The sequence below is a fragment of the Mustela nivalis genome, assembly GCF_964662115.1.
Source record: "Mustela nivalis genome assembly, chromosome: X".
Classification (NCBI taxonomy): Eukaryota; Metazoa; Chordata; class Mammalia; order Carnivora; family Mustelidae; genus Mustela; species Mustela nivalis.
The window spans coordinates 100,634,585-100,657,822 of record NC_139040.1 but is presented as its reverse complement, the minus strand read 5'-3'; the positions used below and the strand labels follow the sequence as shown (position 1 = coordinate 100,657,822).

General features: G+C 39.6%; 1 protein-coding gene across 3 annotated transcripts in view; it reads left to right on the top strand.

The window, feature by feature from the left end:
• The window catches only part of SYTL5 (synaptotagmin like 5), a 261,585-nt gene that overhangs the window by 131,706 nt on the left and 106,641 nt on the right, over positions 1–23,238 (top strand). For 2 of the 3 annotated variants that reach the window (XM_082717896.1, XM_082717897.1), the window contains one exon: positions 19,332–19,543. In XM_082717896.1, the coding sequence (XP_082574022.1) occupies positions 19,425–19,543 (119 nt within the window). In that variant the 5' untranslated portion in view covers positions 19,332–19,424. Of the gene's footprint in view, positions 1–11,830; positions 12,016–19,331; positions 19,544–23,238 lie in introns of all 3 variants that reach the window. The other variant, XM_082717895.1, reaches the window with a different exon arrangement.

Sequence of the window (23,238 nt, the reverse complement as noted above, 5' to 3'; positions counted from 1 at the left end):
TTATGTGTTCTCTCACCATAGAGTTTTTCTATTTTTACTTTAAGCGTTATCAGCTACAAAAATAATCGAAGAGGTTTTTACTTCATTTTCTTCTCCACTGAATTAAAATATTGAAATCAGTCTTACAGCCACTGAACCCCTTAATAACCATATTCATTTCCAAGTAGGCATAATACCATTCGTAACTCACATTGGAGTTTCATTTAGCAGTTTCCAGTCCTTGTAACAGTTGACTTATCCAGGCTAATTTGATTTCATCTTTCTAATCAAATGCCAGGAAGCACTCTCTTCCTACATTAGGAACACGTCCAATTCATTTCAGGGTTTGTGGTTCATGTAAATAGACTTCAGTGGCATTTTCACTATGATGTTGTGCGGTCAGAAAATATTTCCGAAAGGGCATCAGGGCTTGGAGGGAAATTAAGAAGATGCATAACCAAGCAAGTGTAAGGGGTACTTCATTTTAAAGCAAGTAAAATTTCCAAAACCAAACAATATATTTTTTTAACAAAATCATTGAACATTGAGAATGCATTCTAAGAACGGAAGTGTTAGATCTTACCAGAAAATATAGTTGAGATGAGATGGCAGGTGTGTGTAGAGAAATCATACTTGGGATGTAGCCATCAAATAATGACGTTCCAGGATTCAAAAATAGACTTTGAATCTAAACATACTTTTATCTGGGTCATAAAAAGTTCAGCAACAGCCCACTTGGCAAACACAGACCAAGACAGATCATAGCAAACATATTTATTTACTTCACCTATCAGACTATAGACAAATCCATTGATAAATTCTCCCAAGAGCTATATATAGACAGCGATAATGTTTAGTCTCCTGGCATAAAATCACATTAAAATCAATATATGATTAAAATTTTTGAAATGAATTTCATTTAAATCAATCGATATATCAAGGGTTTGTTTTCAAACAAGGCAGTAAGGACCTCATACAAAATAGGCATTTTCCCCCCAATTTTCAGCAGTAATAGTATATCCAAAGATGTCTGTGCTTACGAACAAATATATATAATTTTAAAGTTTTGTATTTTGACTAGAACTGGATATATATTAAAACACATTTTGCGACAAAGAATCACTATCCTTTAATTGAGAGACCAGCCCAGGGAAAAACACTACAAGGAAGTCTACTCAGTAACTTGGAAAAAGGAAAGGCAGGAATGTTTTGTTTGCATTAGCCATGTATAAGAAGGAAGAAGTCAGCTTACTTCAGACGACTCATAACTGTCATCTAATTTCATTGGCTGTTACCAAGTTTGAGCTCCAAACACAGGCAGGTCATTTCTAAATCAGTTCTACGCTACAAACCAAATAGCTATTGATTTTCTATCAAGTGAATTCCCGTTTGACTCTCTTACTGTGTTTGTGGGTAATAGTGATGTGTTTGGCTTTATACTTAGGCAGAACAGGATGTAACAAATATTCGCACCACACAGGTTCCTGAACAATGAGGTGAAAATCCATGGGTAATATTTGGTTGGTTATATTGGGAAACTATTGACCCTGGCTCAGCAAACATAAACTGTAGGTCCAGGGTTGCCACGAAGAATCTTAGTAACTGCTCACATTTTCCATGCACTTACTATGCCCCAAGGACTATTCGAGTGTTTTCCATGTAACCAAGGTGATGTCTTGGTTCAGTCATGTCTCCAAGATCCCAGAGCTAACAAGTTTCAGAGTATAGATTTGAACCAGAGTCCTTGCTGGCTGTGAGTTACCTTGGTCAAGTTAAGTCCTTCTCAAGGTGTCTCCCTGTGGTATTTATTTCCTCCTCTTCCAATTTCTACCTTTCTTCCTGGGTCACAGACTCACCCAATCTGCTGGCAGGTACAGAGCTGTTGCTGTGTTGTCCTTGTTCCCAGTGTCTCACCAGTTGGCCTCCTCTCTCTGACCTTTTGTCCAGGGTAGAGGGACCTGTGTTCTCTGGGTCCTTAGGTCTACCGGCCCCTGTAAGACTTCCTGTTGTCTCAGCCATGCTAGGTGCCCTGTCCCAGCTGAGCTCTTTGGGCCATTCCCACGGGAGCCGAGTAACACCAGGCCCTTTCTAACCTAATTCTCCTCTGCCCTCTCCACACCCTGACCCACTGCTGGAGTTTTTATTTCCTTTCTCAGTCAGGGGAAGCTGCTCCTGTGTCATATCCTACATCTTTTCTGCATTGTCATGTAATAAAACTTGACCTTCAGAACCCCAGGCTCTTTTTCTTGGTAGAGAGAACACCTAGCTTGAGGAACGTTGAAAGAAAATGAAAACAGATTGAGAACAGTGTTTCTGAAACAATCTGTGGCAAAGAACCAGTTTCTTTGTTTTTCATTTTCCAAGCCACCTTAGACCAGTGTTTTTGTAAAAAGGCACGGTAGGAAGAGATGAGTCCATGGATTACATACTCCTTTGTCATGTCAGTGTCCAATTCCTGTGACAGTTTGCAAATGCTCTCAGTTCTCTACATATCTTGTCACAGACAGTAAGAGTCTGCAGACCAGCAGTAGTCCCTGAACCCACCTCTGCCCTGAGCCCCCCTCTCCCAGGGCAAAGGGATCTGTATTTACAACAGTCTGTTGTTCATTTTTCTGGTGTGCCTTTATGTCCATCTTTGTGCAGTCTTTCGGTCCATACATATGTGCACCCTCAAAAGCCAGAGTGCTGGGATTGGTACAAGATTGAGCAAGCCAAAACTATACGTGAGTATGATACATCTCTGAGTTACATATTTTATATATATAACATTCTATATATAATTATATATTATTTTATAATTTATTATATATAATGTCTTTAAATACAAAATATAAAATTTATTATTTCTTTAAATGTGAAATATAAAAAATTTTAACATATATTAACAATTATATATGTATGTATATATACATACATATACATATAACAATTATATATACATACATATATAATTGTTATATGTATATGTATGTATGTATATGTGTATATGTATATATGTATATACATATACACATATACATACATATATAATTGTTAATATATGTTAAAAATTTTTATATATGTATATACATACATACATATGTATATACATATATATGTATATACATACATACATATCCACATACATGCATATGTACATACATATACATACATACATATGTATATGTATATGTATATATATATACATATATATAAAATTCTACAATACCATATAATGGTCATGAACACAGTCACTGGAGGAAAACTTCTTTAGTTTGAATCCTAACTCCACCACTTATGAGCTGTGTGGCTTTGGGCAAGTTTCTTAGTCTCCCTCTGCCTTGTTGTGCCTATCTGTAGTATGGTAATAATAAAAATAACTAATTCCACCTGTTGACGTGAGGCCTGAATGAGTTAACATATGTAAACCAGCCCCACAGGACAATGACCGGCACATGTATGTAAGTGCTATGTGAGTGTTTGCTGTCATTTTTACCATGAGCCATAAGGAAAAGGAGTTAAGGCAAGTATATACTAATGAAGCAGGAAATACAGAACCCAATATACAATAGAATACCTCATGGGTAATCGAACAGTTATGATTACTTATGACTCAGATAACGTAGCTTAGCTTCTTTAACATGGTAGGTAGGAAAGCTGGGATTTGAACTCAGAGCTTCCTGACTCCAAAACTTGTAGTTCTTGCAGTTATCTCCTTGAGTTGTCCTTTGGAAACCCACAGAAAGTTTTGAAAATCTAATGCCTTGGGGCACCTCAGTGGCACAGTCGGTTAAGCATCCAGCTCTTGGTTTTGGCTCAGGTCATGATTTCAGGGTCGTAAGATAGAGCCCATGTGGGGCACCATAATCAGAGTCTGCGTGAGTTTCTCTCTCCCTCTGCCCACCGCCCCCATAACTAAATAAATCTTTTTTTTTAAAGATTTTATTTGTTTATTTGACAGAGAGAGAGAGAGAGTACAAGTAGGCAGAGAGGCAGGAGGAGAGAGAGAAGGGGAAGCATGCTCCCAGCTAAGCAGAAAAGCTGATGCGGGGCTCAATCCCAGGACCCCGAGATCATGACGTGAGCCAAAGGCAGAGGTTTTAACCCACTGAGCCACCCAGGTGTCCCAAAAAATAAATCTTTAAAATAAAAATACAATGCTTTACCACCAAACTCAAATTCTTTAATTTGACTTTAAAAAGAGTTTTAGTAAGACATAATGCACATACCTTAAAATCTGCCTATTTTGAGTATGCAATTCAATGTTTTATTCCTATATTCATAGGTTGGACACCATCCCCATAATTTAATTTTAGAACATATTCATCCTGAGGTGGGCCTGACAGCAGAGTTTCTGAGGTCTTAACTTCAGGGCTACAGACCCTATAGGAGTTCTTGAATGGACTTTGAATGGTTCATGAACCTTTTCTAGGATCCATAGCTTTCCTTACGTTTCCGAAACTAATAGAGATGGAGCCCAGGTAGTCTTACAAAACTTTAGACTGGTGGGTTCTCAAACTTTAGGGTGCTTTCAAATCATTGCGGGCGCTTATTAAAATTCAGGTTCAAATTTAGTAGGTCTGGGACACTGTCAGACCTACTATGATTTTGATTATAGGAATACCAACATTAGATAAGTGAAATATTATCTGCCCTACAATCCCATTCCTCTCATTAGTGGATCTGTGTTACCAACCAACCAATCAATAAACAAAAACCCACAACTCCCCCGCCAACACAAATGCAATCATTTGTTATTATTTTTTAAATTGTGTCAATAAAACATTTGTGGGCATTTGTTTTCTCTCTTGTTCAGTAAGTATGTACAAAATAGTCATGATTTTGCATCTTGGACCGAAAAGCCTAACGTATTCACTGGCTGGCCCTTAGTAGAAAAATTGTGTCAATCCCTAGGGTAGACCATGGTGTAAGACCACCTTGGAGGAGCGTACATGCTGTCCATCTTACTCTCCATAGCTCTTCAGGGCATTTGGCAGATACAGCATTACTCATCAGACTGAAAAAATACTAAGTATAAGAGGCAGCAAGTTGGCTGTATTTATGGATAATTCCTCCTCTAGAAGAGAGGTCTGGGCAGGTGAGAGTCAGTTGCTGGTTTAGTTTAAAAATAGAGCTTCCTGGGGGTTGCAAGGAATAGCTTTTCACAAAGAACCTAGTGTCTTCTCAGCTAGGTCATGTCATCAAGACTTGGGAAGCAAGATTCCCTAGGAGTAATTTGCTGTTCTCAAGAGAGCTTGGTTAATTGGGGTTGGAGGCTAGTTAGCTCAGTTTATGGGTAGAATATTGCATCTTCTTATATCAGTCTTCAAGCTCCTTAAGACTTCAGAGTTTGAACTTCAGGTTTTGAACTTGCAAGAGCTGTCTGACTGTGTGTTTTACCTGTAGGAAGACATTTCTGCTTAGCTCACTTTGACTCCTGTGAAAAGGATCTACTGGAACATGCATGAATCTTCAAACTTCTCCAGGCTTCTAGTAGTTTCCTGCACTATAATCTCTATTGTAGAACTTCTTCTCAGATGTCCATCTTGAAGTCTTCTTTCCTTTGGTCTTGATCAGTAACTTCAAATCTCCTAACCAATGGCTCATTTCAAGTTAGGTTGTCTGTCTGTCTGTCTATCTATCTATCTATCTATCTATCTATAATGCAAGAGGTTGTCTATTCTCAACACCCATCCCAAATAATCTTTGTTACTGCAGGATCCATAATTACTGGTGATATTTTAGTATGTTCCAGGGGGACGAGAACAAAACATGACCTTGAAGGAATTGGATTATACACTAAAATAATTGCAAGACTTACTAATTTATGTATTACTAGAAACTAGGATATTAGGGCAAGGAATATTTGATATAACACTGGATTGTGCTAAATTTATTGAGATAATACATTTCCCAAAGATTCTGGGTTTAGTGTGGTATTACAAGTAGCTGGAGGTGTTTGTAACAGTTTACTCAATTGGTTAATTAAAAACTTAATGGTGGCCTATACAGAGTCCAAGTGATATATTTGACTCCAAATCATTAGACTCAACTGCATCCACCACTGTATCGATAATCCCTTCTCAGTTTTCCATCAGCTCATTTGTTCCTTTGTCTCTTCTTTAATCATTGTTCCTTATGCTCCTATCCATGCCCTCTTACGTTCTCCCTTGCATAACTCTTGCCACCATATAGGCACCAGTGATTCCCAGTTAAAGGCTTCTAGTGTAGACTTCTCTGATAAACTCCAGTTCCATATTCCAGATGCCTTTCTGGATACATCTTTGTTGATGTTTGCCTTATAAGCACTTGGACCTCAACATGTATGGATTTCCATTTTTTTTCTCTCAACCTTTTTTGTCTTGTATTCTCAATCTCTGGCAATGGTATTACCATCAGCATTCCTAGGCGTTACTCCAGTCCTCTTGAATCAGATTCTCTGGAGATGGACCCCCAGGAATCTGTTTTTGAACGAACCCTGTGGGTGATTCTTACATACAATAGAAATTAAGACCCATTACAGTTCCCCATGGCGGAAACCTTGGAGTCACACTCTTCTGTTCACCACTCACATCTAGTTGGTGGCTGGATCTTATTGGGATCATTCCCAAATATCTGAAAAATGACCCTTAGGTTCTTTCTCACTACCACAATTTAGTTCCTGATTTCTCCCTCACACCCCCTGCAGGAGCCTCCACATTGTCCACGGAGCTTCTGCCCTCTTTTTCGTATGATCACTGAGAGCTGATGTCTTTCAAAACCCAGATCTCAGCTAGAAAGCTGACTCTGCTATTTCTTGTCTTAAAAGCATCTGACAGCTTGATGGCATGGGAGCAGTTTTCAGACTTGTTAAGGTCATGGAACTCTTTCTTCAAATAAAATCAGGCCAGGAAACCCAGCTTATAGACCTGATAAAAGCAGAGCTCCTCTGTTTGAAGCAGGGGTCGGCGCCACAGCCTTGGCCACTCAACTTGCCTTGCTGTGTTTCCTAAGAAACCATTCCCAGAGACACAGTTTGCAAAACACTGCATGAAGTCCAGATGCTTTGTTTGGATACCGTGTTCCTCCCTCGCTGGCATCCTCCTTCCTCGCACCTCTCCACCATTAACTCAGCCCCCAGCCCGCAGATTATTCACTATTCCCTGGACTAGTCATGTGTTCTTCTGACTTGTCCTATTTACTGTCTTCACATCCTCAAATGGCCACTCTCCTCTCCCTAATTGTTCTTTGCTTTGTGTTCTCAAAGCCAAGTTGGCATTTATAAAACTTCTTTTTGTGTTTATGTCTGTCTCCATTAGAAAAGAGACAAGCTCCTTGGGACAGAGCCCAGGCTTTTTTCATCTAAGTATCTGCTAGTTCCAGCTCTGACACATGGCTTTATTCATGTTCATTGCATGACCATTTAAATAGTCTGTAACCCATTCTGTCCATCCTTTGGGTTGTTTTGTTTTGTTTTCCAGACAGAACATACTGTAATGAATTAAACATAACTTTAAAAAATGGCTTTACTAACCTCAATTGATTTATTAACCTATATGACTCTACTAGTGAAATATTTTCCTGTTCAATAGCCAAGCATAATAATCCATGGATATATGCATTGTATATCATGGTGTATGAAGCTGAGTTAATATTGGTAGAATACATTTTTGACAGCAATGACATTTGCTGCATTTTTTAGTGATGTTGTGTCGAATATGTGTTCATTGTCAAAACATGGAACTAAAGACAATTATAAAGAAGAAATTAAAATACAGCCATAATGTAACTCCCCAGAGATGGACATAATATCTTGACTTATTTCCTTCCATTCTTTCTTCTGTAATATTTAGGTGTGTATGTATTTCCTTTAAAACTGAAACCGTACTGCCTAAGTAGTTTTATATCCTGATTTTTTCATTTCATATTATGAGCCTTCCAGCATGTTACCATATATGAGAATCTTAATATTGTCAAAAATCTTATTAATAAAAACTGTGGACTTTCTAAGCAATTTCCAAGAAGTTTGCAAATTCTTAGTGGAAAGTCTGGGAAGCTAGAGAGAGACCTGTGAGTATTTTGTGACTCAAAAGGAATGGAGTAACATTTTGACTGATCTCTCTTGATGACATATTGAAGTTAAGCAGAATGAATGGACCGGTCTCAAATGTTTTGAGCAACTGTTAGGTGCCAGATATTGTGCTTTAAGGACATTTCACATTTTATATACATTTTAATACATTTACATACAGTTTATATATTTTAGATACATTAATTCATTTGCGTATTCACAACAAACCGAGGAAGTGGACATTAACATTCCCGTTTGACCGATGAATCAACTGAAATGCGGAAGCTTAAAGTAACCTGTCCAAGTTATTCTCTCTGGGGAGCAGAATTTTAATTCCATTCATTTCTGAAGATTGACACTTTCTCCAACCCCGACTCTGAGGGTGCACTGAGCCTGCATTTGATTCCAAGGGCTTCGTATTAGCAGTGATTGAGTCTGGCATATAAACTTTTGGGTAACCGTAGTTTATGAACCCCTGAAATCTCTTTGTTAAAACATATGTATGCTTTTTTAAGGTAGAGAGTCTGTTGTTCTTATTGGTTGTCTAAGGTATCCTTCAGAAAGCTTTATGAATCTCTACTGCAAATAATGGAGCATCCACAAGTCTTGCAGAAATCCTTCGAGGAGACTTTCGTTTTACTTGCCAGGCTCTGCATTGAGAATATTATCTTTTCTTGCTCTGTTACTCCTTCATGTGTCCCTGGAATCCATGGCATCTGTTTTCTCTGGATACCCGCCAGTACCCTCATTCCTGTTTGTTTATAAGAAAGTCTCAAATAATTTCCATGTCTGCCAACTGTGCTACCATGTCACTGATTCATGTGTCTGCATGTGTAAAATAATAATAACTCTTGCATGCTTCTCTCTTAACTGCTGAGCATTGCAAACCCTTTTTGCTTCTCTTTGCATAGCTACAAGTGCCTCTATTTGTACTGATCCAGTACGGTAAATAGGCAGTCATGGTGCACAAGCAATTTTTTTCATTCCTATCAAAGAGCTCAAAGAATGCATGACCCTTGATCTGCAAACCGCCCAGTAAACACAGTCTTATACATCTTATATATTAGGAAGTGACCTATGCTACATTTGAGAGGGCTACAAATTCTTCCCTACTCCCATTCCATTGGAATCGAATCCACCTCCTTTAATCTGGAATGACTTTAGCAATTTGTTTGACAAATAAAATATGGTGGAAGTAATGTTCTGGGTCTTCCAAGGGCAAGCCTTAAGATGTCTTGCGGCTTCTGCTTAGACCTTTAGAATTCTTGGTCTATGGGGGCGGAAGACAGCTGCCATGTAAAAATTCTGCCTATGCTGAGACTACCATGAGGGAGGAATCACATATAGGTGTTGTGGTCAACATCTCCAGCTGTGCTCCCAGCCAGCAGCTGACATCAAGTGCCAGACATGTGAGTGTGTTGTCCTTACCATCCCACCTAGGCCACCCTTCAGATGACTTCAGCCCCAGCTGCCACCCGACAGCAGTCTCAAAAGAAACCCCAAAATGAGTGCCTTCCAGTTAAGCCCAGTCCACCGATGAAACTACAAAAGATAGTGATAAATTTCTGTTTTAAGTCACTAAATGTTGGGGTGGTTTGTTACTGAGCAACAGATAGCTGAAACATGAAGGAATGAGTGCCCTTACTGTATGCAGAGATAATAAGCTACACTTACATAGAAGGTTTCCAAGGAAAATTCCAATCATTGCTTTCCCTCTTATATTTTGTATGATGGATCTTTCCCTTGTCCTTATGTCCTTACTGACAATGTTTTTTTTTAATTAAGTGAAACAATTTTCTGTTCATTTTGCATACAGCTGTTCTAAAGATCGAAATTTTTTATGACGTTCTGTAACAGAATTATTGGCAGAGGGTTAACTGTCTGATTCAATAGAACCTACCACAGTTTAAGAAGATGGCATCCGTGGTCAAGAGGCCATCATTATGTTGTGTACAGTGATTTCAGTGGTAAATTCCACTCTAAACCCACTAACAGTGCAGTGGTTCTCACTGAACTGGAACCTTGTCCACTTTCTCCATCTGAAGCATCTGCCCTGAGTTTGGTTTCTTTTCCCCCTTCCATTTTTACATAGAGCATCACCTTAGGCTGATTCAATGTTCTCTCCTGAGATGATATTTTTATTTCAGTCATTGATTCTTCAATATTTTAGTCTTTATCTCATTCATTAGAAGTCAAAATGGGTCTCAAGTCTAAAATCATGGTGTTGACAGGACTTCCTTCTGGAGGCTCCAGGGAAGAATCCATTTCCTGGCCTTTTCCAGCTTCTAGGGGCTGCCTGCTTTTCTTGGCTTATAGACCCTTCCTTCATCTTCAAAGACCATCACTCCAGCCTCTACTGCTATCATTGCACCTCTTGTCCTGACTTTTAGCTCTACTACCTCCCCCTCCTGAGGACCCTTGTGATTACACTGGGCCCATCTTGATGATCCAGGATAATCTTCCCTTTTCAAGATCCTTAACCCAGTCACCTCTGAAAAGGTTCTGATGACTAGTACATGAGCCTCTTTGAGGTTATTATTCAGCATATCACAGATACCCCAGTTAGACTAGGAGTCAGTCATTTAGGCAGATGCATGTGGATACTTAGGAGTGAGCAGGTGAAGAGAGGAAAAGGTGTTGCAGTCCGAGTCTTGTAGGTAGGAAGATCTGGAGTTGAAGAAACCATGGCTTCTTTAGAAGAATGAAGTGTTGAATGTGGTTAAATGGTAGAGTCAGATCATAAAGCATTTTTTAAACCATATTAAACAATTTGAATTTTAAGGAACAAAGGGAAAACATTGAAAGATCCTAAGCTTAGGAGTAACAATGATCCAATTTGTGTTTTAAAGGAAATCTGATGTAGAAGAACAAAATGGAAGCAGGAAATTGACACAGAAGAGCCCAAGTGGTATCACTTAATTCACAATATGTCTGAAACCAAAATTCATTGTTGCCTATCAAAACCAGCACAGCTACCCAAATTCCCTATCATTGGCAATGTCACCTATATTCTTTTAAGGTCAAATTCTTAAAATTATTTTTGGCTTCTCTCTCTTCCTTCTAACCACACTCAGCTACCAAACCTTATTGTTTCTTGAAATTTTTTATTTTATTTTTATTTTTTTTAAACATAAAGAATATATGGTTACATGAATGTGTCTAAAATAATAAACAATATGGGGGGGTACCTGGGTGGCTCAGTTAAGTATCTGACTTCAGCTCAAGTCATGATCTCAGGGTCCTGGGATCAAGCCCTGCATTGGGCTCCAAGCTTAACTGGAAGTTTGCTTGTCCCTCTGTGACTCCCCCAACTTGTGCTCACCTGTGCTCTCTCAAATAAAATGTTAAAGAAAGAAAGAAAAGAAAATAATAAACAATATGGATATAAATTTCATTTCTTCTGTAACCCCCTAAGCTTTCATTGTTATAGGCAACTTGATTAACAGATCAATATGTATTATTCTATGCCTTTTCCTTTGCATTTGTGTATATTATAAATATCCATATATTGATGGTATTGTGTTAGACACATATTTGAAAGCATAACTATATCCCTTTTTTCAACTAGCAATGTAGTTTAGACATCCCCATGTTGGTACACATTTTTAAATACCTCACTTTAATATAGAACCATGGTATTGCTGTAACATGAGGCAATTTCAAAATTTTCACTGGATAATTATGCTACCATGAATATCAATACATAATCTTCACATATATACACAGGTATTTTTCTATCAGAGGGATTCTTAAAAGTTATCAAAAATGCACATCTTAAATTTTTTTATTTGAAAGATTTTTATTTATTTATTTGACAGACAGAAATCACAAGTAGGCAGAGAGGCAGGCAGAGAGAGATGGAGAAGCAGGCTCCCTGCTGAGCAGAGAGCCCGATGCGGGACTTGATCCCAGGACCCTGAGATCATGACCTGAGCCGAAGGCGGAGGCTTTAACCCACTGAGCCACCCAGGCATTCTGCACATCTTAATTTTTAAAACTTTGCTGAGGTATGATTAATGCACAAAAAGCTGTACATATTTAGTGTATACAACTTAATGAGTTTGGAGATAAGCATACAGCCATGCAATTATCACCACAATCAATGCCAAAGCATATTCATCACTTCTGAATTTTTCCTCCCATCCTATGTATGTACATACATACATGGATGGATGGATGGATAGATGGATGGTTAGTTGGTTAGGACACTTAGAAATTTTTTAAGTATATAACACAGTGTTCTTTTTTTAAAGATTTTATTTATTTATTTGACAGACGGAGATTACAAGTAGGCAGAGAGGCAGGCAGAGAGAGAGGACGAAGCAGACTCCCTGCTGAGCAGAGAGCCTGATGCGGGGCTCGATTCCAGGACCCTGAGATCATGACCTGAGCCAAAGGCAGAGGCTTTAACCCACTGAGCCACCCAGGTGCCCCTATAACTCAGTGTTCTTAACTAGAAGCACGATGCTGTACGGTCGAACTCTGGGAATTACTCATCTAGCATAACTGAAACCTGGTACCCTTTGACCAATTTTCAAAGATTCAACTCATCCTCTAAAAAGGGTGATGAGAGGGGCACCTGCCTGGTGCCCCTCAGTTAGTTAAGCAACTGCCTTAGGCTCAGGTCATGATCCTGGAGTCCCAGGATCAAGTCCCACATCAGGCCCTCAGCTCATCAGGGAGCCAGCTTCTCCCTCTGCCCCTCGCCCCTTTCATGCTCTCTCTCTCTCTCTCTCTCAAATAAATAAAAGGTTTTAAAAAAGGGGGGGTGATGAGAATTCTAAAGGCTCTGAGATTTTGCCTTCCTTTCAGGCTAATGAGTATAGGCCTGACATGGTTTTACAGATGATGGTTAAAGACCTGCTACTCTTGGGTCAGATGCAATGGACTTTTATTCAGAGCACAGGATGTCTCAAGGGGTTTCATGTGGCATTGCTTGCTCTTGTCCTCGAATGCTCGGGTGAAAATAGTCCATGTAGTGCATTTGTGTAAGAGCTGAGGGACCCTGAACTTAGGGAACCTCAATTTTTTTTTTTTATTACAATGAGCTGCCAGGAAATCTGCCTTCTTCCCTGGAGAGAGACTTGCTTTGTTCAACAAATCATAAGCAAATCTGTTCCTTAATCCATACATAGACACAGTGTCTTCCAAGGCTGGTCACTAAACAAAGGTCCTTGGAAGGATTGTCCAGAACAGAAGGCCAGCTAGTGGTTCTGCTCACAAGACATGGTGGATATGGAGAAGACCCACAGAAAATGATCTCACCCAGGGATTGAACTTATCTCTCCTTCTGCCAGTGGGACATAAGCTTACCTATTTATGTACACCCTCATTAAACACTGGATGGTACAGATTTTTATATTTTACATTTTTATAATTGAATGGGAAAGTTAAAATGTTTTCTCCTTGCAATTTGCATTTATATAACTAGTGAGCTAAGTGAGCATCTTTTCATGTTTGTGTGATTTACTTGTGAATTGCTAATACTGTATGATGCCTGTTATTTGCCCCTTATTTTATTATTTTCTTGTATTTATCTTATTATATTTTCAAGATATTAATATTTTCCTGGTTTATATTAAAGCATCACTTGGTTCTTTTATGTGTGGCGGTTTCCTTCGTACAGTTATTTTAAATTTGTATGTGATCCTTTCTATGATGCTTTGGGGGGACATTATAGAATTTTATAGTCTTAGTAGTTAAAAATCATTTAGGGGAGCTGCCAAATGAGATTTAAGTATATCTTCTGATTTTTCTTTTGAATTTTTCTCTCTTCAATTTATTTAGATTTTTTCCGAACCATTTTTAAAAGATTTTATTTATTTATTTGAGAGAGAGAGAGGGAGAGAGAGAGAGAGAGCAGGGGAAGGGACAGAGGTGGGAGGGAAAGGAAGAGGGAGTGAATCCCAAGCAGACTTGTTGCTGAGTGCAGGGCCCAACGTGGGGCTCCATCTCACAACCCTCATGACCTGAGCTGAAATCAAGAGTCAGATTCTTAACTGACTGAACCAGCCAGGTGCCCCACCTAACCAGTTTTTTTTTTTTTTTTAACATAGTTGTAGTCCTGTGAAAGAAGTAGGAAGATGTTCTCAATTTAGAAATAACAAAGTAGGGGCACCTAGGTGGCTCAGTGAGTTAAGCCTCTGCCTTTGGCTCAGGTCATGATCTCAGGGTCCTGGGATCGAGCCCCACATCGGGCTCTCTGCTCAGCAGGGAGCCTGCTTCCTTCTCTCTCTCTCTGCCTGCCTCTCTGCCTACTTGTGATGTCTGTCTGTCAAATAAATAAATAAATAAAATCTTTAAAAAAGGAAAGAACAATACCAAAATACAAGATGCCAAGATAAGAACTGAATAACATTAGAAATTTTTTTTCCAAACTGAGTGTTCCATGAAACTTCACAGTTAACAATAGAACATCAGACACCCTGAGAAATTCCGTAGGAGAAAAAATATTTAATTTGATTTAACTGGACATATATGAAATTTTGTTGGACTAAAGAACTTTTTAAAAAATTCTATATAATATCTTACAACATCTTGTGGGAGGCTATTGGTCAATGGAGGGACTGGGAGGCAACCTCATTAATCATTAGAACAGGGTCCCTGAAGCCAAACTGCGCTGAGTTACTTACTACTTGGGCATGTGAATTAACTTCTCTAGGCCTCAGCTTTCTCATCTATAAAATGGGGGTATTAGAACTTATTTAGTGAAGGAGTTCTGAGGATTAGTTGAGCTATTTAAGTGTTAGTCATTACTGTGAAACATTCCACTCTTGGAACATTGCTATAAAGCTGCTAATATAATTGGCCTCCCAATTAATGTTCAGAGAATCAATAACATTGTGAAATTAAAAAAAAAAATTCAGGGGCGCCCGGGTGGCTCAGTGGGTTAAGTCTGCCTTCGGCTCAGGTCATGATCCCAGGGTCCTGGGATGGAGCCCCACATCAGGCTCCTGGCTCAGCGGGGAGTCTGCTTCTCTGACACCCCCCCCCCCACTCATGTTCTCTCACTGGCTTACTCACTTTCTGTCTCAAATAAATAATAAAATCTTTAAAAAAATAATTCAACTACTGCACTGCCATTGAATGTGCCACACAGTTGTCCATGTAGGAAAAAACTGTGCTACTGAAAATAAATGCATGTGATTCCATACCACCAGCCCTTGAGTCTTTCGTCGTGAAAAGAACTATTTATTTCACTCCCCACGGCATCTTTATCTCTGTGGTCTTTGACAGACACGTGGATTCTTGCTGGCTCAGCCATTTGAAAGGCACTCCCAGGCGCATTTTGCATGTGCTGTTTCACGTGTATCCTGAGCATCTCTAAGTGTGCCAGAAATCTCCCACACTGTTGTGTTGTCACACAGTGACAAACAAGAAGCTGATTTTATTTTTATTAATTTCATCCTAAGAGCCCTTCCAGAAATAGTTCACTTTTAGAGCTGCATTTTAAGTACTCCTTAATAGACTGTGTTCAACTCTTTCCTTTGACTAAAATATCAATCGGTATTATATTTCAGTGTGTTTTGCTCAAAACATATTTGTGGAGCATAACAAATAGCATGGAGGACATGGGGAGTTAGAAAGGAGAAGGGAGTTGGGGGAAATTGGAAGGGGAGATGAACCATGAGAGACTATGGACTCTGAAAAACAACCTGAGGGTTTTGAAGGGGTGGGGGGTGGGAGGTCGGGGTACCAGGTGGTGGGTATTATAGAGGGCACGGATGGCATGTAGCACTGGGTGTGGTGCAAAAATAATGAATACTGTTATGCTGAAAGTAAAAAATAAATTAAAAAAAAAACAAAAAAAACTCCATATGCTTTAAAAAAATGATGACTTTTGGTGATGCTGTGAGAATTTTTTGAAGATTTTGTTTTTTAGAGAGAGAGTCAGCGGAGGGGTCAAGGGAGAGGGAGAGGATCTCAGGCAGACTCTGCACTGAGCACAGAGCCCAAGGCAGGGCCTGATCCCACGACCCTGAGATCATGACCTGTGCCAGAATTGGGAGTCAGATGCTTAACGACTGAGCACACAGGCGCCCCAAGAATTTTTTGTTGTTGTGTCTTTTCTGGTGCTCAGTAGTTAATGATCTGTCCAAAGCTGCCTTTGCTTAAAGGCAAAAGAATGACTTAGAAACATTTTTGTCATCTTTTTAAATAGTCTAGCTCAGTTTGGCAAGGCTTCTGGGCAGAGAGGGGAAAATTCACATCTGAAATGTTCATGGAAAAATTTCTGTTTAAGTGAACATATTGAAAAATAAAACAAAAACGGATTTCTTCTGATCAGACTAGTGTTTTACTAGGCATGTTTAACTAAATAATAATAATAATAATAATGAGAATCCGGTATTAAAAGGCACTGGTGATTGTTTCACTCTTTTTTCTTACCTGATGAAAGTGTGAGGGGGCAAAGGATTCTCCAGAAGGATCTTTGAACTAGCTGAAAAGAGGCATTAAACAATTATAGAGATTTAGGTGAATTCATCCCAGCCCAGATGCTGTCCTCCAAAGGCTCAGAAATTTCTTTTGGTTGTTGTACAGATAACAGATTAGCCATAGGTTCAAATACAACCAAACACAGAGTGTTCCATTAGCAGGGCCCAGCATCCACTCCCCAGAAAGAGCTTTATGGCAAGCCAGTTTACAATCAGAGGTGTCCAGGAGGAAGTGAAATTCAATGAAGAGGAAATGGAAATGGTTGTATGATTCGCGTGATTAATGTCATGAAATTTGCTAAATGGAGGCCCCATCACTCAACATGGACCATGCATGACAGGGAATAAATGGGTTACCTTCGTTTTAAGGCCCAAGTGCTTTCCTTTTGGTCAGCGCCTGGATGGACATCATGGGCAACTAGCTCCTTACCTCTCCTTTGTCTGTGCCCAGGCTCACCGTCTCCTCTTCCTCACCCCATCTTTCTCCAGAAGGACTATTATCAGTTAGATTCCATGTTACTAAATTAAAATCACAATTCAGTTCTACTTCCTGGAGGAAACACCCTCATTTTCTAGATAAAATTTTAGCTCCTTCTAATCTCCTTGGCCACTCATATATAAATCCATTCTGTTCAGTCTTGGTACAGATGAGTAAAAATCTATTAGGGCTAATTTTGTTAATGAAACTCTCCCAGGGCCATTTCCTTTCCTTTATATCCTTGTATGATTTCCCATCTTCTCTGTCACTTTCAGAGGCTACCTTGAGGTGTTACTGCCTTCCCTTCTTTTATTCTCCAATGATTTGCATTTACGATCCATGGCAAGGATAGCCATAAGCTTCAACTCAAACATTTGGTGGCTCCTATCCCCTTGAATAACTTCTAATTACAATTCTACAGAATACTCACACAGGGCATTCAAATCTGAGATTTCAAATATAAAATACATTCTAGGGGTGTCTAGGTGACGCAGTGGGTTAAAGCCTCTGCCTTCGGCTCAGGTCATGATCTCAGGGTCCTGGGATTGAGCCCCACATTGGGCTCTCTGCTCAGCAAGGAGCCTGCTCCCCCTGCACCCCCCTCCGCCTGCCTCTCTACTTGTGACGCCTGTCTGTCAAATAAATAAATAAAATCTTTAAAAACATACATTCTAAGTGAACCTGTCTGTAATGGTAGCATTTTCATCCATGAGTTCCAAGTGGCTTTTCCATTTCAGTGAGACCAGATGTACAACGAAAGGGGTGGAAGAACCAGTTGTGTTCTTCATCTGAGGAGACCACAGTTGCCAATGATGTGAAAACCAAACCATTAACCTTTCTGAAGGCCCCCTTTGCTCTAACCTTGTTGCTTCCTATTCACATCAACTTGGGACTCTCAGATCTCTGCTGCTTCTAGGATTTTGAAGATGGAGGAAAGGCCTGGAGTCCATCTGGAAAGTCTGTACTGACCAGGGCAGTTTTCTCAGAGGGGGCTAGCTCCTGGCCATATCAGAAGAATTTCAGTTCTGAGTTATTTCAGCCAAGTTATGGTTTGGTGTACAACGTATAGAACAAACACCTAGGGACTTTGGAAAGTTAGGCTTTGGACAAGACCCTGTCCTTTCTGATCTCCTGAGATTTTGATGTCAGCCTAGCCTTTTGGCAACTGGGACGCCCCAAAGCAGCCTTTGGGTATCTAGTTATGCTTGGAAACCTAGCTATAATCAAGGAAACCAAGTGTAACTTGCACATAGACTCTAGTTCATAGACCTGGGAGGGCGATTAAGGGACACTAGAATCTTCGTAGGCCTAGAATCTTCATTCTTATGGGGATGTACAGAGAGACTCTATCTACCAAGCTAGTAAAGGAATGTGCTCAAGAGTTAGGGTGAGGAACAAAGCCCGGTGAGCTTCTTATGTTGGTAAGGGGAAGTTTTGGAACAGCTATTTTGTGGTATGTAATAGATACCTTGAATAATTCACATATATGTACATCATGAGATATAGTCATCCTGACAGTAAAACATTATCCAATATGGTTGAAGTTCCTGCATTCTCTTTGATCGTATCTCCGAATTCCCCTTGAAATCCCTTGTATCGATACTACAAATGTATATATTCCTAAATTAGACATAATGTTGCTACAGTTTTTTTCTTTCACATATATGCTGTCATTCTGCATGAGTAACTTGATTTTTTTTTTCATTCATTGCTACTGTAGGAAACCTTCCAAGGGATACATGTAGCACTGGTTCATATTTGTTTTCATATTCATATTTGTTTTGCCAGCAGTGCTTTTCATGCAATCATCCCAGCTGTGAGGAGGAAGGGAAGCAATAGGGGGAGGCAGTTAAGGAACAGCCCAGACTGTGCACTTGGTGTCCCACAGTGGTAACTCAGTTCACCCATGGGTCAGCTGGAAGGGTGGTAGCAGGACCGAGCTAGTAAAGGAAACTAATTATAAGGCAGAAAAGCTGAATTTGCACAGAGAACCTGGAATCAACTAAATATAAATAATATTTCATGATAATAAGCCATAAAATAAAAAATAATTTATTAAATAAATTACTTAATAATTGCCTGCTTACGATTAACATTTTTTTTGAGTTAAGTATATCACTATTCCAAACAGTAGACACTGTGTGTGCTCTTCAGGAAATGGTCTAATTAATGTTCCTACCTAGTTTTTCTCTCCTTTGCCTTCTCTGTCTTCCCTGGGTTTTCTGGATTCTGCCCCAGCAGATATGATTCCTGCTCTGTGCTATTCTGAAGGATTGGCTTTTGTCACCATTGGTGAAACTTAGCTGCCCCCTGACTGGACACTATAGCAAAGGCTTTGGTGATCTTTCTCGGTTAGAACAATAAAGACTTTCTTGGAATGTAATCCCAGTGGTGTCTCTTTTCTGTGTAGCCTGGAAGAATACCTGATTAGCATCCAGAACTGTGGATATCAATTTTCCTGGAAGATTCGACTACCGCTGTTCAGAGCTGCTATTGGAATACCATGTCTAAGAACTCGGAGTTTATCAATCTGTCATTTCTGTTAGATCATGAGAAGGAAATGATCCTGGGAGTCTTAAAGAGAGATGAATACTTGAAAAAAGTGGAGGACAAGAGAATAAGGTAATATATTTTTTAAAATTTTTTCTGCTTTTCTTGACTACTGTCTCTTTGAAGCAGGTTAGATCAGAAATTGGGCAACTGTGACCATGCTGGAGACAAATGTTGGTCAGTGACATTATGGGTCCCCAGCAGTAGCCCACACATCAGAGAATGTCTTGGATATTTTATCATTAGCTAGACGGGAGGATGGAATTGAGCAGATGATATGGTGCTGATGAAAATGCCGTTTGCTAATAATATCGTAATAATACCGTTTTTAGCAATTATTTGCTAATAATATAGTAAGCGGTAGTGAAGTAGAAGTCCTGCCCGTGTTTGAATACCAGCTCTGAGATGTATTGTGTGACCTTGTTCGAGTGACTCAGTTTCCCCATGCCTTAGTTCCCTCATCCCTAAAACAAGGATAATAAAATCGCCCACCTCATAGTATTGTTGCGAGGATTAAGGGAGACAATACACGTGTAGTGCCTGGTACGTAAGTTCACAATTATTTATTTATAATGCCTTTCTCAGGTCAGTCTTTCTGAGAATTCCTTCCCACCATAGCTGAGAGCAGAAGGGGATCTGGAGAGATGAAAACTCATTTTATCCCATACATAACCTGAATTCTTAAAAAAATAAGTCTCTGTGTGAGTAATGTTGAGTAGAATGGGCCCAGTTGAGTTTCCCATCCGTTGTAGGCAAGGCTGATATTTAGCTGGATTCCCAGGCATGACCTCACCTGTGTTTCAGCTCACAGCCATTCTGATTGGTTGCACCACCTCTTCCGAACGGTGCGAGCATTGTTTTGATTGGCTGTCACACCCACTGGGATGGGTTGCTGCTTGGGATGAGTTGCTGCTTGCGCTGGGTTGCTTGTTAAATATATTTGGCTATTCCATCTCACCTCTGACGAGAGGAGCAGAAATAAATAGAGTTCCCTTCTCAGTGACTACCAGCTGTGCAGCAGGTAGCTTCTGTGTCTTACATGTCTCCCAAAACTATGATCATTTTGACCACAACGCTGTGAAACTGGAAGTCAACCATAAGGAAAATTCCACAAACGTAAGGAAACATAAGGAAAAGACCATTTCCACAGACATAAGGAAAAGACCACAAAAAGTTTAAGTTTATTGTATTTCATTTTTTATTGAGGAGAAAACTTGTCATATGGTTATCTTCTTATGTTGTAAATATATTCAATGTGCCTAAAGGAACTAGGATCCTAGAATTGGAAATACACTGAAATATTCTTGATTGATGCTTACTTCATAGCTAAGAGCCCAAAACTTTTATTTCCATCCTTCATAAGAATTCAAGCAATCTTAAAGGAATAAAGGCTTGGATGAAAATTATTGTAGTTTTTCTAGGCCTGGAATTCAGGTTAAGGCAGTTAATGATTTTTAAAGATATCAGAAATGATTTTTTTTGGCATTTGTATTCCAGTCACGAAAAGTGACTAAATTTCCTAATGTGCTGCAAAAAGTTATATTGTTTATGGGAGGTGAGGTACTAGCTGGTAACTGATGACATGCCCGGGGGAATTAAAAATCACTCTACTCAGGAGAACACAATTTTAACGGCCGCAGCCTCAGAAACACCGAAGTACAATGAATACGAATTTCTTCAGAATGTTTGCTTCTGTCATTCCCAATAACTTTCCCTAATAATCTGTTACACTCTTTTTCCCCTTTCCTGTTTCTTCTGTTGTCCTTTTTCCTTATTCTCCGTAAAGAAACTTAGTGGACTGTGTAACATACAACAGAGCTATTGAGGATGAAGTTGTTGATTTCCTGGTTCTTCAAACTTATTTGACGAAAGCAAAAGAAAGGATCTGATAGACCCAAGTGATACCTTTATAGAAAATAGATTTTTTAAAGCTGCTGTATGTTCTTCTCATCGTTAATAAAAATAGTGGCTAATATTTTATTGAGGGTTTTTTTTTCCCTGCACCAACTGTATTAAATATGTTATCTCTTTTTGTTCTCAGCTACCAACATATGAGCCCAGGCCAGATGACTTGGGTTCTGTCACTCTTAACAGTTTTGTATATTGAGAAGCCACACCGAAGTGAGTGGTGTGGTGTTTTGGGTACATGCTGTTGAATCACAAGCCACGTTTGTTGATTCACATCTCAGTCACACCGTGAAGTCTTTGTGTCAGTTTAGATAGGTTGTTTCCATGGATAAATCTAGTTCCCTCATTTGACAAAACAGAAATAATAGCATTAGGCACCTCATAAGATTGTTGTAGGGATTAAATAAACTAATACTATCAAGGGCTTAGAAGAATGCTGGCATACAGCAAGTACTTAATAATTGCTGGCTAGAATCATCGGCCCTATTGTTGGTATGTGTTGTGGTGAGCACTAGCAGTGCTCTACTGAGCTCCACTCAGGTCCCTTGTGGGTCTGTGCTCTCTTCTCCCAGTTTTCACATGTTTACTGCTAAGGATGGTATCTAGTACCTTCTTTAGAGGACTACCCTTGGGGGACTAGTGTTGGCGGTAGGGCTAGAGAGCCACAAGTACCAGGCAAACTGGAGTTTCTGTCCCTGCTGGGCAGCCCCAAGCCAATGGCTGACAGCCTTTGCCATGGAGCTTCTGTCTCACAGTTTCCGCTGGAATCATGCTGAGATGGGACTTCCCCTAAAGACCACACCCTCACTTAGCCCCTCCCCGCTTTTCTCTCCTGCCTCCGCCCTTTCCTTCTGTGGTCCTCTTAAGGGTACTCCATAAGTCGCTTGCACACAAATCTACATTCCAGAGTTAGCTTTTGGAAAAGCCAACCAAGAAGTTTGCCAGACCAAACAGGGATCTTAATTACTGTTGTGGTGATTGTTTTTACTGTGTTATAGAAGTGTAGGTTGATATTTTGTCAGTGTCCAGAGGAAGTGCAATTAATTATGAATAAGAAACTGAAGGAATGGTTTTCACAGAAGAGCTAACGCTTGAGCTTGGCCTTGAAATGTGAAAAAGATTTGACATTGGCAATTACCTGTCAACTGTGTTTTAGCTGTTTACCATGAACCACAAAACTGCCTTCAGAATCTGCTAATGAGTTTCAGAAGGAAGTGGAAGACCAAGAAAAGTTTTAAGAATTAGGATGATTACAGAGAAGTAAGTGATACGGAAAGTAAGTCAACAAGACTTTGGAAAGCAGTGAATTTATTGTTTCTTTGTGTGTTTATTCATTGCAGTAGGTTATTCTTAAAATAGAAACATAGAGGAATGTCAAAATTGTGTTGAATCAGTGCTTTAGGCCCGATGCCTGGCTGTGCACTACAGCCCACGTAGCCCCAAAGTGTGGCATTAATTAAAATGAGATTGGTCTCTGGGTGTTCCTGAAGGTGCTCTGCACCCAGAAGGCACATGGCAAGCCTGATAATTACCTCCAGGCATGAACTATAGTCTGGAAAGAGGTGTCTACCTACTAACAGAGCATTTTAGGTTCACCCAAAAGGCTCCAATATATTTATTTTCCTTCAGAACAAGCAGGAAGAAATGGTAGGAGATATCTAGACCCAGGTTTCAGCTATTACAGACTGAGAGTATTTTAAATGTTCTCTGTGAAGAACAAATTACTTTGCTTTAATGATGGCTTTCATGCAGTGAAAAAAAGAGGAAGGAGGTGATGCCAATAAAATCGAGCTACCAACAGTGAATGCAAATGGAAAAAAAATAGAGTTTGGAAGCACAAAAAGATCTTTGTTGATCAT